At 47.6% G+C, this 19,591-nt stretch overlaps 1 protein-coding gene across 2 annotated transcripts in view; it reads left to right on the top strand.

Annotated features, from left to right (window-relative positions):
• ZNF423 (zinc finger protein 423) overlaps positions 1-19,591 on the top strand; it is a 266,220-nt gene that overhangs the window by 139,273 nt on the left and 107,356 nt on the right. For both annotated transcript variants that reach the window (XM_012806818.2, XM_003792532.2), the window contains one exon: positions 3,314-3,398. In XM_012806818.2, coding sequence (XP_012662272.1) covers positions 3,314-3,398 — 85 coding nt within the window. The remainder of the gene's footprint in view (positions 1-3,313; positions 3,399-19,591) is intronic.

Raw genomic sequence — 19,591 nt, 5'->3', positions numbered from 1 at the left:
GAGCTGCTTGCAGATCTGGAGGTGTATCTGAAAGTGTCTGGGTTCCAGTGAGAGAGCTGAAGGTGTATATGTCTGCAGACAAGTTTGGATGTGTCCTTCTGTGTGACCTTGTGGGTCCCTGAGGGTGTCCCTCTCCTGGAGGTGCTACACATATGCACCTGTTTTTAGGTCTCTGTGCATGGGGCTGCAGGTGTGTCTCTGGGGGTCTGTGTGTGAGTGGTGAGCTGGGGTGCAGGTGAGAGTGTGGATGCTCCCACATCTGTGTTTGCATCTTGTGCGTGTGTTGGTGTCTGGGTCCACAGTTCTCCTAGTCCCTCCCTCGGGAGTCCGCTGGGGCCTTTTTCACCAGGAAGAAGGGCCCAGTTATTTGGCAGTACTCTTCTTGCCAAGGAGGGGTGACAGATGACATTTGGAGGTAGCTCCTGTCCTCCCCAGGCCCCTGAGATTATTTCCCAAGCACAGTGAGCTCCATTCACTTGCCCCTTAGAGGAGCAGCCATATCACTTTGATCATGCTTGTCTGGACCAGCTGTGGCCTCCAGACACCTCCACCCAAGCACATCCTTGGAGAGGGAACATGGTCTTCCTTCCCTCACCTGACACTCCCTGCTTCTCTCCCCACAGGGGCCAGGCTGACCCTACTGGCTGAGATGGAGCCTCCTGGGCTGTGCTTCATTCTTGCCTTCACTTACTCGTTCACTCATTAAAGCATCAAGGCGTCTCGTACTTGCCAGAAAGAGCAGGTGGGGGCACAAGTGAGGCAGAATGAATGATTTTGATGGTGGAGACACCGTTTTATGGGTGTGGAGCTCTGGAACTGCTGTGCCCTTGGGGCCTGAGCATCTCCCAGCACCTGTGAGGCTGGACTCTGGCCCTGTCCTACCACCCCTATCCCTGCCCCACCACCCCTGAGCTCACTCAGTTTCCCCCAGGGCCTTTGCACACTATGTGCCTGCTTCTGGCCCAGCACTGTGGCCCATCCTGAGGACACACTGAAGGCCCCAGGTTGCTTGGTCCTGTCAGAGTGGGCCCTTGACTTTGGAGCCTGCAGCGCCCAGCACTAGCTTTTCCAGCTGATCCTTCCTTCCTTCATTTATTTGTTCAACGAACATTTTCTTAGCATCAACACTAATTCCTAATAAAAATCAAATAATTATTAGGCTCTCACCTTGGCCCTGTGGAAAGGTGGTGAAGTTCTAGGATACTTAATTCATTCTTTGTTCTATTTATCCCTTTTGCCTGTATTCTGCTGCAACTTTGCCCGTGTGCTCAACGTGTGCTTGGTAAACCAGTTGGTGCTGCCTGAGAGGTGGCTAAAACACACCCCTGGCCTGCTGGGTGCTCAGGGTGTAGCGAGGGGAGAAAACAAGCCAGTCAGCCAGGTTACTGACTGTGCTCATCACCCAGGTGCTTTTAGCATAAGCTCGGAGAGGGGAGCTGCACTCATTCTGGGGTGGAAAGAGAGGGCTTCTCAGAAGAGGTGGCTTAACTGAAGCCTCAGGATGGAGAGGTATTCCTGGTCCACCAGGAACCAGTGTAGGCAAGGCCTGTAGGCACTCAGGGAACTGCAGGTGCAGGTGGAGCTAAGGTGGGAGTGGAGGCTGTTGAGTTCCCTGGTGGTTCATCTGGCTACATAGCTGAGGCCTGGGCCTGGGTTCTCAGCCAGTAAATCTGACTTCCTACTCCCCCTTTCTGTCTGTAAGAGAAGCCTCATTATCCCAGAAGCCAAGGTGGTCTTCTAAAAACTTGAATATGTACTTTGATTCCCAACGCTACCCCTCATCCTTCAAAAAACTCCATAGCCACAGTCCTTTCCTCCAACAGAAAATACTACCCCTGTCCCCAGGGCCTGGTTCCACACTGCTCAGATTTACTTATGAGAGTAAGGTTCGCTCTTTGGAATGAATCTTTAAAAAGATTTAAAGCTTTCTATCTCTCTTTTCTGCCTTTACCAGAAGAAGGTAATAGCCCCCATGCCTGGAGACCAGCTGTAGGATCACTTGGGGCTGATGAAGAATTCCTTGGCTACCCTTGAGTGCCAGAGTTGGCAGGAACTGTGTCCCTATCTGATTAGGGTAGATAAATGAATGAGAAGGTTGTCCGATGGCTAGAAAGATAGATAGATGGGTGGATCGAGAGAATGGATGGATGGTGGAGGATGGATGGATGGATTGGTGGGTGGATCGAGAGACTGGATGGATGGTGGATGATGGATAGATGGATTGGTGGGTGGATCGAGAGACTGGATGGAGGGTGGATGATGGATGGATGGATGGATTGGTGGGTGGATCAAGAGACTGGATGGAGGGTAGATGATGGATGGATGGATGGGTGGATCTAGAGAATGGATGAATGGTGGAGGATGGATGGATGGATTGGTGGGTGGATCGAGAGACTGGATGGAGGGTGGATGGTGGATGATGGTTGGATGGATGGTGGATGATGGATGGATGGATGGGTGGATTGAGAGAATGGATGGATGTGTGGGTAGATGGATGTGTGGGTGGTTGGGTGGATTGATAGAAGGGTAGAATGGTGGAGGAATGGATGAGTGAATGGGTAGGTAGATGGGTGGGTGGGTGGGTAGATGGATGGAAGGGTGGAAGGATGGAGGGATGGGTGGGTGGATTGAGAGAATGGATGGATGTGTGGGTAGATGGATGGGTTAGTGGTTGGGTGGATGGATAGAAGGGTAGAATGGTGGAGGGATGGATGAGTGAATGGGTAGGTAGATGGGTGGGTGGGTGGGTAGATGGATGGAAGGGTGGAAGGATGGAGGGATGGGTGAGTGGGGGGTAGATGTGTGTAGATGTCTGTGTAGACAGGATGGATTGACTGATGGATAAACAGATGAATGGATGAGATGTCAGATACATGAATGGGTGGTTTGATGGGAGGATGGAGGATTGAAGGATCAATAGGTGAAGAATAGATGAGGGGGTGGGGGGTATGTATGTAGATGGGTGGATGGTAGATGGGTAGATGGGAGGATGGAGGATTGGGTGGAAGGATGGGTATATAGATAGATGGTTGGATGATACATGGATTTACCCTTCCAAGCAGGCCAACCTCTCTCAGCTCCCAGAAAGGTTGACTGTTGGGCTGAGGCAATTTCCCCTGATCTGGCGGAGAAACAGCTCCTGTGGATTGTAGTTGGTGGAGCTGGGGTCAGTGGGAGGTGGGAAGAGAGTGGTCGGGGCATACGTGAGGGGCCGTCTGGAAAGTCATGAGCCACGGGCCCTCCAGGAGGAACATCTGCTTTTCTTTTATGTCCCTCCTGACCCTTGAATTCCTTTCTTTTGATTCCCAAACAGAAGAAGACATACCAGTGCATCAAGTGCCAGATGACCTTCGAGAATGAGAGAGAGATCCAAATCCACGTTGCCAACCACATGATCGGTAAGAGAGCATGTCTTCCGTGGCACGTGAGATTTGCGTCTCCAGTCATCATTTTACCGGCTTTTAGGGCAAAGGACGGAGTCGCTGTGCCGCTTCCTAGACATTGCAAGTGGGCGTTGAAACGTCAGAGCGGGAGCACTTTTCCCCCTCAGCCTCTTGTCGCGCCTCCACTCACATTACAATCAAACTTTTGACAGTCTGTTCTATTTCCCAGCATAAATTTCCCTCCATTTCTGAAACAAAGTGCTTTCCAGTTGTCAAGCACTCAGGGGCAATTATGCTTCAATTTTGTATGTCATGACATTGAATAGATTTAACTGCTCACATTCCCCCATTTGGTGTGGTGAATTCCTCAAGCACGTGTCAAAACAGAGTGCTTACAGAGTCATCTCGCAGCTTTTTCTATTCCTCTTCAAGTGGGTTTGGACTTTGGAAAAGCAAGCCTTTCTAGAAGGGGAGCTTTCAAAGTCCCAGAGAGTTCACACTCTTGGCACAAGGGACCTGGGGAAGCCGTGAAGACTTAACTGCCCTTGGGTGGGTGGACGTGGTCTCCCTGGCAGCTGGGGGAGCCCCCCTTGGAAGACAGGGTACAACTGTGTGTTCGGATGCTCTGATGGGCATGGAGGCTGTAGGGTAGGGGCTGGCTTGGGGTGGGCTGGGCCCTCGGAAAGCTTCTAGAATCCTGGTGCCTTGAGCTTTGTGGACATGTGATCATCTTTTCCAAGACTCCGGTAGTCTGAGTGGGGAGGTTTCAGTCGTGGGCTGAGGATTCTGTGCCATACTTTATTTCTGAATTTCTTGTTCTGGCATTTTTTCCTTCTAGTCATTTGTACTGTGGACAACACACTGCTATAGTTGAGATGTCATACTTTCGTGGGTTTATTTTTTGAGACAGAGTTTCACAGCAACCTCAAACTCTAGGCTCAAGTGATTCTCTTGTCTCAGCCTCCTGAGGAGCTGGGACTACAGGTGCCCACCACAACACCCAGCTATTTTTAGAGATGGGGTCTTGCTCTTGCTCAGGCTCATCTCAAATTCCTGAGTTCAGGCGATCCACCTGCCTCGGCTTCCCAGGGTGCTAGGATTATGGGTGTGAGCCACCGCGCCAGGCAGATATCATATTTTTGGTATATTAACATTTGACCTATTGAGCGTTAGGTTACATATAAAATATGCAACAATAAAATGAGAACTTTTTCAGGCTCGGTGCCTGTAGCGCAGTGGTTACGGCGCCAGCCACATGCACCAAAGGTGGCGGGTTTGAACCCAGCCCGGGCCAGCTAACCAACAATGACAACTGCAGCAAAATAAAAAAAAAAGAGAGAGAGAGAATTTTTTTAAAACCAACCTTAAATCAGATCATTTACATGCTTAATAGACATCACCAAACAGCAGTTACCCCTTATTTTATTTATTTATCTATTTATTTTTAAATTTCAGGATATTAGGAATCTTCACGGTAGCCGTGCCCTAGAGTACTGTTTCTTTTTAATTCTTTATTGCATACAACCAGAAACAACGTCTTGTAAGTGTACAGCTTGATGAATTCTCAGGAACGGAACACAGCTGTGTAACCAGCACCTGGATCTGGAAACAGATTATTCCCAGAATCTGGGGGGTCTCCTCTGTCGGCCTCCTTCAGCCCTTGCCTCACCAACAGAAGGGCGCCCCTCTCCTGCAGCCTGGCTTTGCCTGGCTTGTGCTTTCTACACGTGGAATCACGCAGTTCCTACTCATTTGTTTTGCTTTTCACATTCTTGCCTCTAGTTGGAGACTATTCCTTCCGGCTGGTGGATAAATGTTCTATCATTTATCTGTCTGGCTCCTGATGGACCCATTTTGGAGCTGTTTTAAATTGTGCCGAAACATTCTTGTGTGGTCTTTGGTGAATATGTTTGTGATTTCAGTAGGATGACAGGGATACGGACATGTATATTTATACATTATATATGTAATATATAAAAATATATTTTTGTATGTTATATACAAAATATATACATATACATGTAATGTAGGGTGAGAAGTAGACTCTCTGGGTCACAGGATAAACCATGATCACTTTTAGTAGATACTGACAAATACATTTCCAGTGAGATCGGAAGAACTTATGCTTCCACTGTTGGCCTGCGAGAGTTCTGACTGCTCTACATCTCTGCCAGTGGATCTCACCCTCTGGGTGGAGACCCCTTTGGACTGTATTAAAGGTTCGCAGCTTTAGGAAGGTTGAGAACCTCTGGTCTATGCCGTTGTCAGTGTTTTACATAAAAAGAGCTATTGTAAAGCCCCTTCTTTTTTTGAGACAGATCTTTGTCACTTGGGGTAGAGTACAGTGGTGTCGTCATAGCTCACAACCTCAGACTCCTGGGCTCAAGAGATCTCTTGCCTCTGCCTCCTGAGTAGCTGGGACTGCAGGCACCTGCTACAATGCCTGGCTAATTTTTAGTAGAGACAGGATCTCACTCTTGCTCAGGCTGGTCTCAAACCCCTGAGCTCAAAAACTCCTCCTGCTTTGGCTTCCCTGAGTTCTGAGATGACAGGGTGAACGGTCGCGCCTGCCCCAAAGGCCCGTCTGCAGTGAAGATGCTCTCAGGGCAGGTCCGAGTCCCGAGGTCCCCACCTGGCTGCAGCCTGGCCGTGCTCGGTGAGTCTGGGTGCCCTGGGTCCCAGCTCTCCCTGCAGCGAGGTGGAGATTGGCTGCGGACAGCCCCTGCCTCCAGTGACCCAGAGCCAATCCTCTGAAGGCACTGACATCCTGGCAGCGTCTCGGGTGATGAGGGAGAAGAGGAAGGGAGGTCAGGAAGAGCAGGTGGGGCCCTGGGAATGGGGCTTGACAGGGAGATTGGTGGCTTTTTAATTTCCCCTGTCTGGAAGCCCCCTGCTGAAGGATAAGAAGGAAAGCGACCCTGCCAGTCACTGGCTGCCGAGAGTCCTTTCAGGAGAGTATCGGAGGTGAAGATGAAGACGTCTAAAAATGTTTGCTTTTGTAGCAGGTGTTAATGCTCCTGTTTGTGAGCTTGAAGGGCGAGAGCCTGGCTAATTGGACCGCAGTGATTTCAAAGGTGTTTCCCCCCCTCCCTTCCCTCTTCCACCTCGCCTTTTGTGCGGATCCTGAAAGTTGTGTGTCCTCAGGTAGAAGGCAAAGGGGTTGCTCTTAACTAGAGTCGTGGGAAATGGAAGGGGAAGGGGTTGACTGGCATTTGGGCCCATGTGTGAGCCGAGGGCTGGGCTTCTGCTGAAACACTAGGGAGCCATTGAAAGTTTGGGAGCGGGGTGTGGCCTTCACTGAGCTGAGTGCTTTAGGAAGATTAATCTGGCTGCAGTGTTGGGGGGATCCTCATGGAAAGAGGATGGAGACCTGCCTGGCCTGGTCCTGCAGTGAGGATGGGGCACAGGGAGAAGCAAAAAGGGAGTTGGCAGAACTCGTGTTTGGCCCCTGCGGTGAGTCTGGTAGGCACTGGTGGCTTGGGGAGGGTTGTGGAAGGGAATGGTGGGAGGTGTGAGTGGAACAGAGGTGGGCACGGTGGGCCTGCTTTGGGGCTGGCTCTGCAGTCCCAGGAAGTCTGTCGGGGCCTGCTGTCCCTGTGGACAACTTCTCCTGCTAAATGGCCCGAGCCCAGAGTAGCTGCCCTGGAGCTGGTGGGGGTAAAAGTTCCCCTTAGTAGCACCAAGGGGACTTGGTGGGGAGAAGTGGTCCTGTTCAGCTTGGTGGCCTTCTCATAAACTCTGGGCACTTTGGGGGCTGAGGCAGGCCTCCCCAGGGACCGAGGCAGCTGGAGGCCTCCCCTGGGGGGTGGTAAACTGGCCTTTTTATAGCGGGGTCCTCTGTAGGGCTTTGCAGCCTGGAGACCCTGGGAGTTATGATGACTCAGGGACATGTCTCTTTGGAAACATTTTCCCAGCACCCCTCTCCCTGCCACTGCTAGGGAGGGAGTGATTCGGATCTGATGTAAAGACAGGGTCTTTGGAAACCATTTCAGCAGCTGAGTCTCCTTTGAAATAGCCTGTCCTCACAGAGAATGAAGCCCCTTCTCTAGGCCTCCCCCAGCTATTGAAATGGCTTTAGACACCCCCTCCCCCAGAAGGTACACAGAAAATTTGGAGCAGCCACAGCTCTGTGCCGTGGCCTCCTGCTGTACTGACTCTGCTGTGCGCAGCCATCCCCTCAGCCCCCCAGTGCACCCCTGGCTCTGCCCCCCACTGGCTCTGCAGGAGGTCCCTGCTTCGGCTCCCTGGGCCTCCTGAGGAGAGCAAAGGAGGCTGCGGGGAGCCAGGCCCAGAGGCGGCCTGCCCCCACGGCTGTAGGGAGGAGTGTGGGGTCCTCCCATGTGTGTACAGGCAGGCACACTACCCTCCTAGGGCACATGGCCTGGCACCCTGGGAAGCAGGGCCCATGAGTCTGGAGACCCCGCGTCAGCCGGTGTGCCCAGGAGGCCTGCCCTCTCCTTGCCTTTCAGACCCTTTTGGTAGGGACGGCTGGATAAGGGGTATGAGAACTTGTCCTTGAGATAACAAACTTGTTATGGCCCAGGTTGGTCCCAAGGGAGTGACTCAGCCTCTGAGTCCCTGAACGTCCTGACTTTGGGGCCCCAGGGGAGCCCCCAGAAGGGTCAGAGCTGGGAAGGGATGGTCCTTGGGGATTCTCATCGGGAATGTTAGCCCTCTGTGTCCTTGGAAAGTGGCTGTGGACTCTCTGGTGGGAAGCTAGGCCAGAGCCAGGCCTGTCCCCGTGGGGCGTTAGTCATTCTGGGGCCTTCTTTTCTTGGTCATGTGGCCCTGTTCCCGGTGCCTCTCAAGGGCTGGGCTTTGCCTTCAGGGGTGAAGAAATGCAGGAGGAGGGGCACTTGGAAGGGCAGCCACTCCTGCCTCCTGCTCCAGCCTTTAAAGCACTCTCAGCGCCCTCACTGTGGCAGAACTGCCCCTGCAGGGAGCAGGGTGTGTGTGTGTGTGTGTGTGTGTGTGTGTGTGTGAGAGAGAGAGAGAGAGAGAGAGAGAGAAAGAGAGAGAGAGAGAGGGAGATTTTTTCTATTTTCCAAGTCTTTAGGAAGCACAGCCTGGAGAAGTTTCAAGCTGCCTTGCAGACCTAGGCCAACCTCAGTTCCCATTTGGACACTCGGCACCCTGCTGAAGGCCCAGCCTGCAGCACTTTAGAGAGGAAGAAATTGCTTGTCCAAGAGGAAGGGTCTGGAGTGGGAATCCACGTCCCGCTCTAACACCAGGGACATCCAGACCCTTCCAATATGACCAAGGAGAAAACCACCTGAAAAGGAAAAGAAAAAGGGTGTCTGTCTCCTTTCTGCCAGGAGCATATATAGCTGAATGGGGCCTTTTAATAGTGCGTTTGATTCAGGTAACACAAGACCCCAAACATCTGTCTAACCTTAATATGTGATAAAAATGTCTCCTTCTCCCCCTGGAGATCATATTTCAGGTTCTGGAGCTGCCCTGTCAGAATAACAAGACTGTATAGAAAGTCTATAATCTAATTCTTTTTCATTTTTTTTTCCTTGTCAAACCCCCATACTAGGGCATTGTTCCCCCACTCCCTCCACGGTGCTTGTGGCTGAGGGGAGCAACCCAAAGGGCTCGGTCTCCTGACTTCGGGCCCCGCTGGCTCATCTGAGGAAACTGTTATTGATCCAAGCGCTTTGTTCTATGGAGAATCTATCAGTTCTGAATTTTGAAATAGTGGAAATTTCCTCATTTTCATGAATTTCTCTTGTAGATGTTTTTTTTTTAATATTTTATTTATTTATTTATTTATTTATTTATTTTTTGCAGTTTTTGGCCGAGGCTGGGTTTGAACCCGCCACCTCCGGCATATGGGGCCGGCACCCTACTCCTTTGAGCCACAGGTGTTGCCCAGATGGTGTATGTTTTTTTAAAGAGGAATAAAGGCCTCTCTGTACTTGGGATTTTCTCTAATAGTAACATCATACCCATGTTTAGCAAATGTGATTAAAATCCTTGGTAGGGCTGGGCACAGTGGCTCACGCCTATAATCCTAGCACTCTGGGAGACTGAGATGGGTAGATCACTTGAGCTCAGAAGTTTGGGACCAGGCTGAGCAAGAACGAGACCCCATCTCTACTAAAAATAGCAAAACTGGCCAAGGGTAGTGGTGGGCATCTGTAGTCCCAGCTACTTGGGCAATCGAAGCAGGAGGCTGTCTTGAGCCCAAGAGTCAGAGGTTGCTGTGAGCTGTGATGATGCCATGGCACTCTACTCAGGGTGATAGAGTAAGACTCTGTAGAGGAAAACAAAACTAAACTAACCAACGTGCTGCAGTTTGGAGCAGAACAGATTGTGAGACAGCAACGATGGTGAGGTCAGAGATGAGAGAAGATGAGGGTGTTGGAGAGGAGGACATGGGTTGGGCAAACATTCTAAGACGCAAAACCAGGCTCGGCACCCGTAGCTCAGCAGTTAGGGCGCCATCCACATACACCAAGGCAGGCAGGTTCAACCCGGCTGGGGCCTGCTAAACAACAATGACAACTGCAACAACAACAAAAAATAGCCAGGCATTGTGGCAAGCACCTGTAGTCCCAACTACTTGGGAGGCTGAGACAAGAGAATTGCTTAAGCCCAAGAGTTGGAGGTTGCTGTGAGCTCTGCTGGGGGTGATATAATGAGACTCTGTCTCAAAAAAAAGAAAAAGAAAGGCAAAACCAGCAGGATTTGGCACCCACGCGGGTATGGGAGGAGTTCAGAGTGACTGGGAGGTCTCAGGTGACCAGGTTTGGGGTGACAGGTGGCAGATATTATCATACCAAAAAGAAGAGCTATTAGAGACTAGAGAAGCTGCTGCTGCTGCTGCTGTCTATAAGGTCAGCTTACTGAGGACCAGGCCAGGCCCTCCTTTCATTGTCCACTTAACCCTTACCACAGCCCACGAGGGAGGTTCTATCATTATCTCCCCCTATACTCAGGGAACTGAGATGTTGTCCAATGTCAAGTAACTCCAGGCTGGGGATGCGAACTCAGGCAGTGTGATTCAGAGTCTGTTCCCTTAACCCCTGAACCTGATGGCCCATTTTGCCTGATGCACTTGAGTTTGCTCCTGGCCTTGCACGAGAAGGCGCCTGGCTGCTCAAGAGAAAGGCCTGGGCCAGGGAAGGGACTTGGGGGCTTAGCACTGATGGCAAGGGCCTCCGGGAGGTGCTGGGAGAGTGGGAGTGTGGGGCCATCCATGTGGGATGTTTATTGGACTAGCAGCTGCAGGGTATGGTGAAAACCACAGAGTAGCCCTGGGAGGGAGGTCACAGAGGGTCTGCTGGACACGGCAACAAGTGTCTCTTGTGTTCTGGGGTGAGCAGGGTTGGTAGCGTCAGATAGAAGGAGTTGAGAGCAGGTGGGAGACCAGCAGTGAGGACACGGCATTCCAGGTTCCAGTCTGGGAAAGAGGTGTGATAACAGGAGTTGGAGGGTCTGAAGTTTGCAGGGTTTTTGCATTTTGAGGGGGAGACACCAGACTGTGTTTCTAGGCTAAAGATACAGTTCTCTTTGTTTCTGCTTCTGGCTAAGACTTATAGGAGTAGTGACAGATAGTGAGGGTCCTGTGGCCAGTGGCGGCCCCAGAATGTGGCCTCCTCTGCCTGAGAACCCAGTTGGTGTCAGAGCCTCAGACCGGGCTTTGGATGCCAGCTGGGTCTCCGTTCCCTGTAGATCCCTGGGGCCCAGTGGAGGGAGAGTGGCAGGCCTCATCTTCCGACTGCAGAAGGAGCTGGGAGCCCCTCACTGGCGGGTTGGTGTCACGGATGTCACGGTTGGTACAGTTCCCAGCTCATCTACCTGGGAAAATTGCAGTGGGGAGTGAGGAAGTGAGTTCCCCAAGACACACGATAAGCCATGAACTTGAGTGAGAATTGGAGGTCACTGGTGGGAGAATTTCTAAACAGAGAGTCCTTTGGAAAGTCTTTTATCCTACAGATCTTTGTCAAGCACCAGCAGTTTGCTCCATCTTCTGTAGGTGTATTAATGGGAAATAGAATGCGTGCATGCACACGTGCACACACACACACACACACACACAGAGTGTAGAACAGGGGTCCTCAGACTTTAAACAGGGGGCCAGTTCACCGTCCCTCAGACCATTGGAGGGCCGGACTATAACTTAAAAGGACAGGCAATGGCGGCAAAAACACCTGGCAGGCCGGATAAATGTCCTCTGCGGGCCGTAGTTTGAGGACACCTGGTGTAAAACACAGAGCTCTACATTCTGTGATGCACAGTGGCGCAGTGCACAGGCCCTGCGGTCAGGGGGCTCCAGCTCCTGGCTCTGTCACTTCATGGCTAAGTTATATTTTCATTTCCATCAGCTCCTCACCTGTATATAGAACCCTCATCTTAGTATCATGGAGTCGTTTAGGCAGGACTCTTGATGGCAGTCAGAAACCCACCTCATGTTGGCTAGTGCATAAGAGCATTTACTGTTCTGGAAAGTCTAGGGATATATTGGATAGCAGGCTTCAGGCGTGGCTGGATCCAGGGGCTCCAGGAAAGTCATTGTCATTCTCTCTCACTGATCTCTTAGCCTTGCTTTCCTTCCTTCCCCAGCAGGCTCCCCTGGTATAAGATGACATGTTCCCAGGTGGGCTACCCTGGTGCCAGGTGACAACCAGCAGTCCCTCATCAACAGCAAAGGCCTAGGAGCAAGGCTGGCCGGTCTCAGCAGGGTCCCAAAGCTGCTCATAAATTGCGGCCATAAAGGTGGAGCAGATATTCTGGTCAGACTCATGCCGCCTGCCCTCCCTGCGAGTCAGCTTCTGCACCAATGGGAGTTGGGAGGGTGTTCTTGAAAAGAAAGAGGCCTTCTGTTTCCACAAGGAGGGGCCACACACAGGGTGAGGATCGCCACACCCACCTGTTGGGGTTGTTTGGAGGATTAAATGAGGTGAAATATGTGAGAAGTGCCGAGCACACTGCCTGGCTACCTGTAACTTCTTGAGAATGGTATATGCCAATACTGTATGAATATTATTGGTCCCCATGGCAGGGATTCATTAAAAATAATGGTAAAGGTAACAATGACAGTAATGGAATCCTTCTGTAGAGAGAACAAGCTGAGCTTCTCTTTGGTGACGTGCAGCCTACCCCCTGGATATCTGCACTCAGCATCTCAGCGGGTGCTGCAGGGGCTTCCCGGAAGGGCAAGACTGGCCCTCTGCCTTGTCAAGCCGCCAGAGGCTGGGCCCTGAAGGAGCAGCTCTGAGCAAGCTGGTGTTTCTCTTGCTGCTTCATTCATTCAGCAGTTTGTCTTTTCTTTTCTTGAACACCCACCCCATGCCAGGCACTAAGCACGGATATCGCAGCCAGCAGGACAGTCCCTGCCATCCTGGAGTGCAGAATCTACCAGGAGCGTCTGACCCAGTGTTTCTTGGCCTTTTTTCTCTCATGGCACACTTGGAGCTATAGTTACACTTACACGGCACATTTAAATCATATTGATCAGAAAAAAAGAGTAAAAATATAGAATGCACTTTGAATTTCTTTTGAAAATAATTTAATTAATGATCTTTAAAAATTTCTCATGGCACACCAATTAAAAATCCCTGAAGGTGTATGCTCCATAAGAAAGCCAGTAAGAGCCCCTGACTGTCACATAGCGACAGGTGCCACACAGAAAACAAGGGAGGGTCGCGGGGGTGTACCGGAGCAAAACCAGATGGTCGGCTGCGTCCCCTCTGGGAGATGACTTGTCGGCCTAGAGCAGAGTCGCAGCAGAGAGCCTCTCTGGTTTTTCTCAGGTGCGTGGCTGTCCACTGACCTGGCTGCTTGAGCCTGCCACTGTGAATGTCCTTTCCTGGTAGGAAAGGGAGATCCTGGGGAGTGGGGCGAGATCCTTGTGACGGAATACAAGGGGCTGGCCTGAGATTCATGGGGTGATGCTTCTGGTGCCTAGAGGGCCCCTCTTGATCCAGCTACCAAGCCGCTGACACCCAAAACAGCAGTCTGAGTATCAAGCATCCTTTCTTTTGACCTCTCTCCAGAGATAGTGTAATGACGTGGGGTCACTTTGCCAGCAGAGCCCTGTAACCCCAGCAGCTTGGGGATGTTAGGCTCCCCTGCTTGTGCCTGCCTTGCCCCCTCCTGGGCGCCGCCCAGCCTGCCTGTCTTTCTGCTCCTCTGGCATCCCTTTGCCTGCTCCCTGCCTCCCTCCTGAAGTCTTTCTTTACCTCTCCCTGTTTTGCTCTGCCTCTTTCAGCCCTTGGAGGCTCCAGACCCGTCCCATCCCACGATTTAGCAACTAAAAATGCTGGACGGCTAGTTGCATTTGAATTTCAATAAAGGACCATTAGTTTGTTAGTATGTCTCCAATATTCCATGACACATACTGCTACTAAAAAATTATTTATTGTTATCTGAACTTGAAGTTTGCCGGCCAGCCTGTGTTATAGCTGGCAACCCTGGGCACACACACTATCCCCATGCCACCTCAAGCCAGTTAGCTGAGAGAACAGTGGCGTCCCCTGCCCCCTTCCTTTAAACTCTTCATGGTCTTCTTTTTATTCATCTTTTAAAATTTGTCAGCTTAAAATCAACTTTATTTTGATTTAACTGTATATGCATGCGTCCATTCACTGGGATAGTCCCTGTGTACTTTCCCCGATGGTGGCTTCTTACAAAACTAAAGTGCAAAATCACAGTTGGATATTGAGGATACAATCAAGCTACAGAACACTGAGGTGCCACAGGAATCTCCTGGGTTGCCCTTTAATAATCATAGGCACTTCCTTCCCACCCCTGTCCCTTCCATAATCTTGGAAACCACGATTCTGCTCTCCGTTTCCACCATCTTGTCATTTTAAGAATGCTATATAAATGGAATTGTATGTAAGTTTTCATTATCTTTGGGATAAATGCCCGGGTGTGCGATAGCTGAGTCTCTAGTACTTGCATGTTTGACTTTCTGAGAAACTGCAAACCTGTTTTCCAGAATGGCCGTTCCATTTCACATTCTCAGCAACACAGGAGAGATCAGATTTCTCCATATCCACATCAGCGTTTGCTGTGTTGCTATTAATCTGATAGGTGTATGGTGATCTCTCATTGTGCTTTTAATTTGCATTTCCCTAATGGCCAATGATGTTGAATATCTTTTCAAGGGCTTATTACCGTCTGTTTATTCTCTTTGATGAAATGTTTCTTCATATCTTTTGCCCATTGTTCTACTTTTTACTGTGACTTTCTTACTGTTGGGGTTTGAGAGTTCTTTATGTATGCTAGATACTAGTCCTTCCTTAGACATGTGGATTGCAGGTATTTGTCCCCATTTGTAGTTGCCATTTCATGTTAACAGAGTAAAAATTTTTAATTTTGATGGATCCAGTTTGTCATTTTTTGTTTATGGATTGTCCTTTTGGTGCCAAGTTGCAGAACTCTTTGTCTCATCCCAGATCCCAAAGATTTTCTCTTATTTTTTTTCCTTAGAACTTTCATAGTTTCACATTTTAATCCATGATCTATTTTTTGTTAATTTTTATTTAAGGTATGAGACTTAGATCAAAGTTCTTTTTCTTTTTCTTTATTGGATGTTCAAATATTCCTGTATCTTTTGTTGAAAAAGCTATACTTTCTCCATTGAATTGTTTTTTGCACCTTTGTGAAATATCAATTGGGCATATTTTTCGTGGGTCTGTTTCTGGGTTCCTTTGATTTTATGCCTCTTTGCCAGTATGACGTAGTCTTGATTACTGTAGCTGTAGAATAAATCTTGGAATTGAACAAATTGATTCCTTATTTTTAACTGATATTTTTCAAATTATTTTAGCAATCCTAGTTCCTTTACCTTCCCATATAAATTTTAAAATAATATATCTACAAAAATTTTTGCTGTAACTTTGATTGAAATTGTCCAATTGTGTTGAATTGTGTATTGATTTGGAGAGAAATGACAACTTTACTATGTGTAGCTTTTCAATCCATTAACATGGTATGCCGCTTCGTTTATTAGATCTTGTTTGACTTCTTTCATTATTGTTTCTTAGTTAAAAATATTTAAGTGACGGGCGGCATCTGTGGCTCAGTGAGTAGGGCGCCGGCCCCATATACCGAGGGTAGCGGGTTCAAACCCGGCCCCAGCCAAACTGCAACAAAAAAAAATAGCCAGGTGTTGTGGAGGGCACCTGTAGTCCCAGCTACTCGGTTGGCTGAGGCAAGAGAATCGCCTAAGCCCAGGAGTTGGAGGTTGCTGTGAGCTTTGACACTATGGCACTCTACCAAGGGCAAATAAAGTGAGACTCTGTCTCTTAAAAAAATAAAAATAAATAAAATAAAATAAATGTTACTGGCAATAATTGTATATATTCTTGGGGTACATAAGGAGGTTTTGCACATACAATGTATAACGATCAGATTAGGATACTGGCATATTCATCATCTCAACATTTTTTGTTTCTTTGTATTGAGAATTTTCAATATCCTCCTCCTAGGTACTTGAAATTACATAATATTTTACTGTGAACAATACCCTACGGTGGTGTAGAACACTAGAATTTATTCCTTCTATCTAAAAAATTCCTAGTAGTGGGATTGCTGGATCATATCATACTTTTCTTATAATATTTGTAGTTTTCTCTTTTTTCTTTTATTAAATCATAGCTGTGTACATTAATACTATTCTGGGGTACAGTGTGTTGTTTCTATATACAATTTGAAATACTTTTATCCAACATAGCCTTCATGCCATTTTTATAGTTGTTGTGTTAAGACACTTATATTCTACATTTAGAAAGAGTCACATGTACCCTTAATAAGATGAACCATAGGCATGATCGCACCAATCACCATCCCTACACCCATCCTCCCCCTTCCCCTCCCCTATCTCTCCCCTTTCCTCATATTCTTGGGCTAAAACTGGGTTATAGCTTTCCTATGAAAGCTATAAATTAGTTTCATAATAGGGTTGAGTACATTGGATACTTTTTCTTCCATTCTTGAGATACTTTGCTAAGAAGAATGCTTTCCAGCTCCATCCATGTAAACATGAAGGAGGTAAAGTCTCCCTCCTTCTTTAGGGCTGTCTAGTATTCCACGGATATTTGCAGTTTTCTGAGGAATCTCGATACTGTTCTCCACAACGGCTGTACCAGTTTATATTCCTACAAACAATGTACAATGGCTCCCCTTTCCCTCCATCCACATCGGCATGTGTTATTTTTGGTGTTTTTGATGATAACTGGGATGAGATGATATCTCTCTGTGGTTTTGATTTGCATTTCCGTGATGATGAACGATGTAGTGCATTTTTTTCACTTATTTGCTTCATTTCTTTCTTTTGGCTAATGGCTCTGCCTAGAACTTCCAGTATTATGCTGAATGAGAGTGGTGACAGTGGGAATCCTTGCCTTGTTCCAGTGCTTAGAGGGAAAGTTCTCAGCTTTCTTTCATTCAGTAAGGTGTTAGCTGTGGAAATCTGCAAATTTAAATTTTATTTTCTGTCGGTTCTGTTCTTCATTTTCTTTCTCCTGCCTTCCTGTTAGTTCCTTGAACGTTATTTTAAGAATTTCTTTCTGGTGTATCTGTAGTGTTTTTATTTCTTTGTATAACTTTTAAAACAGTTAACTGTCAATATTTACACATAACTTATCCTTTTACTACTTCAATGAAGGATAGAAAACTTACCTCCCTTTATGTCTTTTTACCTTTCACTAGGGTATATTATAACTAGCTTAGTACTCCATTAGAGAGTGTTAAAATTTTGCTATAACTATCAAATATAATTTAGAAAACTCACGAAATCAATTGTATCTACATGTTATAAAGTCTTACCATGCCTTCCCTTCCTCCCTAATATTTTTTCTTTTTTTTTTCTTTAACTCATTTCTTTTCTGATTAGAAACCCAGCTGTAGCCGTTCTTTTTGGATAGCTCTGCCTCTGACACATTCTTTTAATTGTCCTTCATTTAAGACTATTTTGATTGTTTCCTTCATGCTTAAGTGATATTTTCACTGGATTTAAGATTCTGGACTGGCAGCTCTTTTCTTTCAGCCCTAGAAAAACGTCGTACCACTTCCTTCCTGCCTCCATGGTTTCTAATGAGAAGTCTGCTATCATTTGAATTATTTTTCCACTATATGTTAAGGGCCATTTTTCTCCAGTTCCTTTCAACATTTTTTCTGTCCTGGAGTTTTCAGAAATTTGAATGTGATCTGGATTTCTTTGTTCACTTAGCTTCTTGAATAAGTTTATATCTCTTGCCAAATTGGGGGGTTTTTTAGCCTTTTTTTTAAAGTACTTTTCTGCCACACCCTCTTTCTTACCCATGCCTGGAACTTGGGTCACACAAATATTATAGTCCTACTAGTCTCTGAGACCGTTTTTTTTTTCTAGTGGGCTTGCTTTCTTTGTTCAGATTGGATAAATATTAATTGTTCTATATTCCAATTTGTTGATTATTTCCGTTATTTTCTCCCTTTTGCTGTTAATAGTATTCATTGAGTTTTCCTAAGATTTTTTTTCCATTTCTAAAATTTCAATCTATTTTCTACTTCTTTGCCAGAACTACCTGTTTCTTTGCTGAGACTTTGTATTTTTCCATTTGTTTTCAAGAGTGCTCTTAACTGTTTGTTAAAGTGTGTTGATGGAAGCTCCTTTGAAATCCTTATTAGCTAAGTCTAACATTTCTGTCATTTTAATTTGGGGCATATATTGATCAACATTTTTCTATTCAATGTCAGATCTTCCTGGTTTTGGTAGGATGGATGATATTTGGTTGAAACCTCTATAGTTTGTGTACTATTGTAATGACATTTTGAATCTTATTTAAACCTTTTAACTGGTTTCCTTTGACACCACTCCCGCACAGAAGAGGAATAGAGATCATCCTACTACCGTGGGTAGAATTTAAGGTTCGTCTCCCCCTAGATCTCCACTGATAACTCTCTGACTAGTAGTGGTAGGAGTGATCTGTTCCTGTTCCCCACATGGTCTCCACTGATGCCAGGAGGATGAGTAGTAATATCTTGTTATTGTTGGGTGAGGATGGGAGTCTAGCTTCCTATGTGGTCTCTACTGATACCCAGGGTAGGGTACTTGTTACTGTCTAGCAGTATGACCTCTTGGCTCCCTACTAGGTTTCTCTGATACCTCCTTAGAAGAGTGGGATTTTGGGTGCTTCATTAAAGACTTGCTGCCATGGGCATCTAGGATCCCCACTCAGCTACTGGAATGGGTGATGATGGGGCTGCAGATTGTTTTCTGTAAGGTTTGGCTGGAGCGGAGTTGTTATTATCTATGTTTTCTGTTCTGGTGGTGTTGTGGGGTTGCCAGATTCTTTAGCTTCAAGTCTAGGATATATGCAGGGAATAAAAACCCCAGGGGCCTCACTACTGTGTCATTTCTTGAGCCTCAGGTCCCGGGCTGGTCTGCCTTCTCTCTACCTTTCAGAAACTTCTTATGTTTCTCTCGTTTACAACATCCAGTGTTTTTAGTTGTACTTTGCCAGAGAAATAGGGAATAGTACATCCATGGGAGTAATCTGGAAGTAGTGTAGGCAACCAAGAGTCTCGGGATATCTGGAAAGCATTGCTTTATTCACAGCAAACTTCTGTGCTAAGCTCGTTGGGTTCAGGAGTTTGTGTGTGGGGTAAATGGAATAAGGCTCTGGGGGTTTGTAACTCAGATCTGGTGCCAGGCCCATTTCTGGATGCCTTCTCCCTGTCTCCCCTCCCCTTCCTTTGTGAGGTGGAGAATCCTGGACTGTGTGAGGTGGCAGCCCTTGTTGGTGGCAGTTGCAAATCATGCCTGGCCTGGCACTCTCCAAAGTAAATACTGATGTTTCCTTCCGTCCAGTGATCCATCTTCCTCTGATGTCATCCTCCTAGGGGTTGATGAGTTTGATAAGCTGGGGGCAGGGTGAACCGGGCACACGTGGGCTATTGCTGGTGCTTTCCTGGGGATTGAGGGGATACATTGTTGGAGATGTGGGTGGTAGATGGATCTCTGGTGCAGAGGACTGGAAGCTGCTATGGGAATTGGAGAAATGGACTAAAATTTGACTGGCTGTGTGGTGGTCCTGTGTGCTCTTTCTTGCACAGACTCCACTTCTCCTACCTGGGCATTCTGAGCCACCTCCCTCCTCCCCGTGGGCAGCGTCTCAGGAAGCTGAAGTGGAATCTCAGCATTTGGAGGGATATTGGAAAGGGGGAATGTTTAGATATCTCAAAGCAAATAAAAACACAGCAGATTGTTT

This window comes from Otolemur garnettii, unplaced genomic scaffold (genome assembly GCF_000181295.1).
Source record: "Otolemur garnettii isolate 467f Iridium unplaced genomic scaffold, OtoGar3 scaffold00058, whole genome shotgun sequence".
Lineage (NCBI taxonomy): Eukaryota > Metazoa > Chordata > Mammalia > Primates > Galagidae > Otolemur > Otolemur garnettii.
Note: the sequence above shows the minus strand (reverse complement) of the source record. Positions and strands in the feature narration are given on the sequence as shown.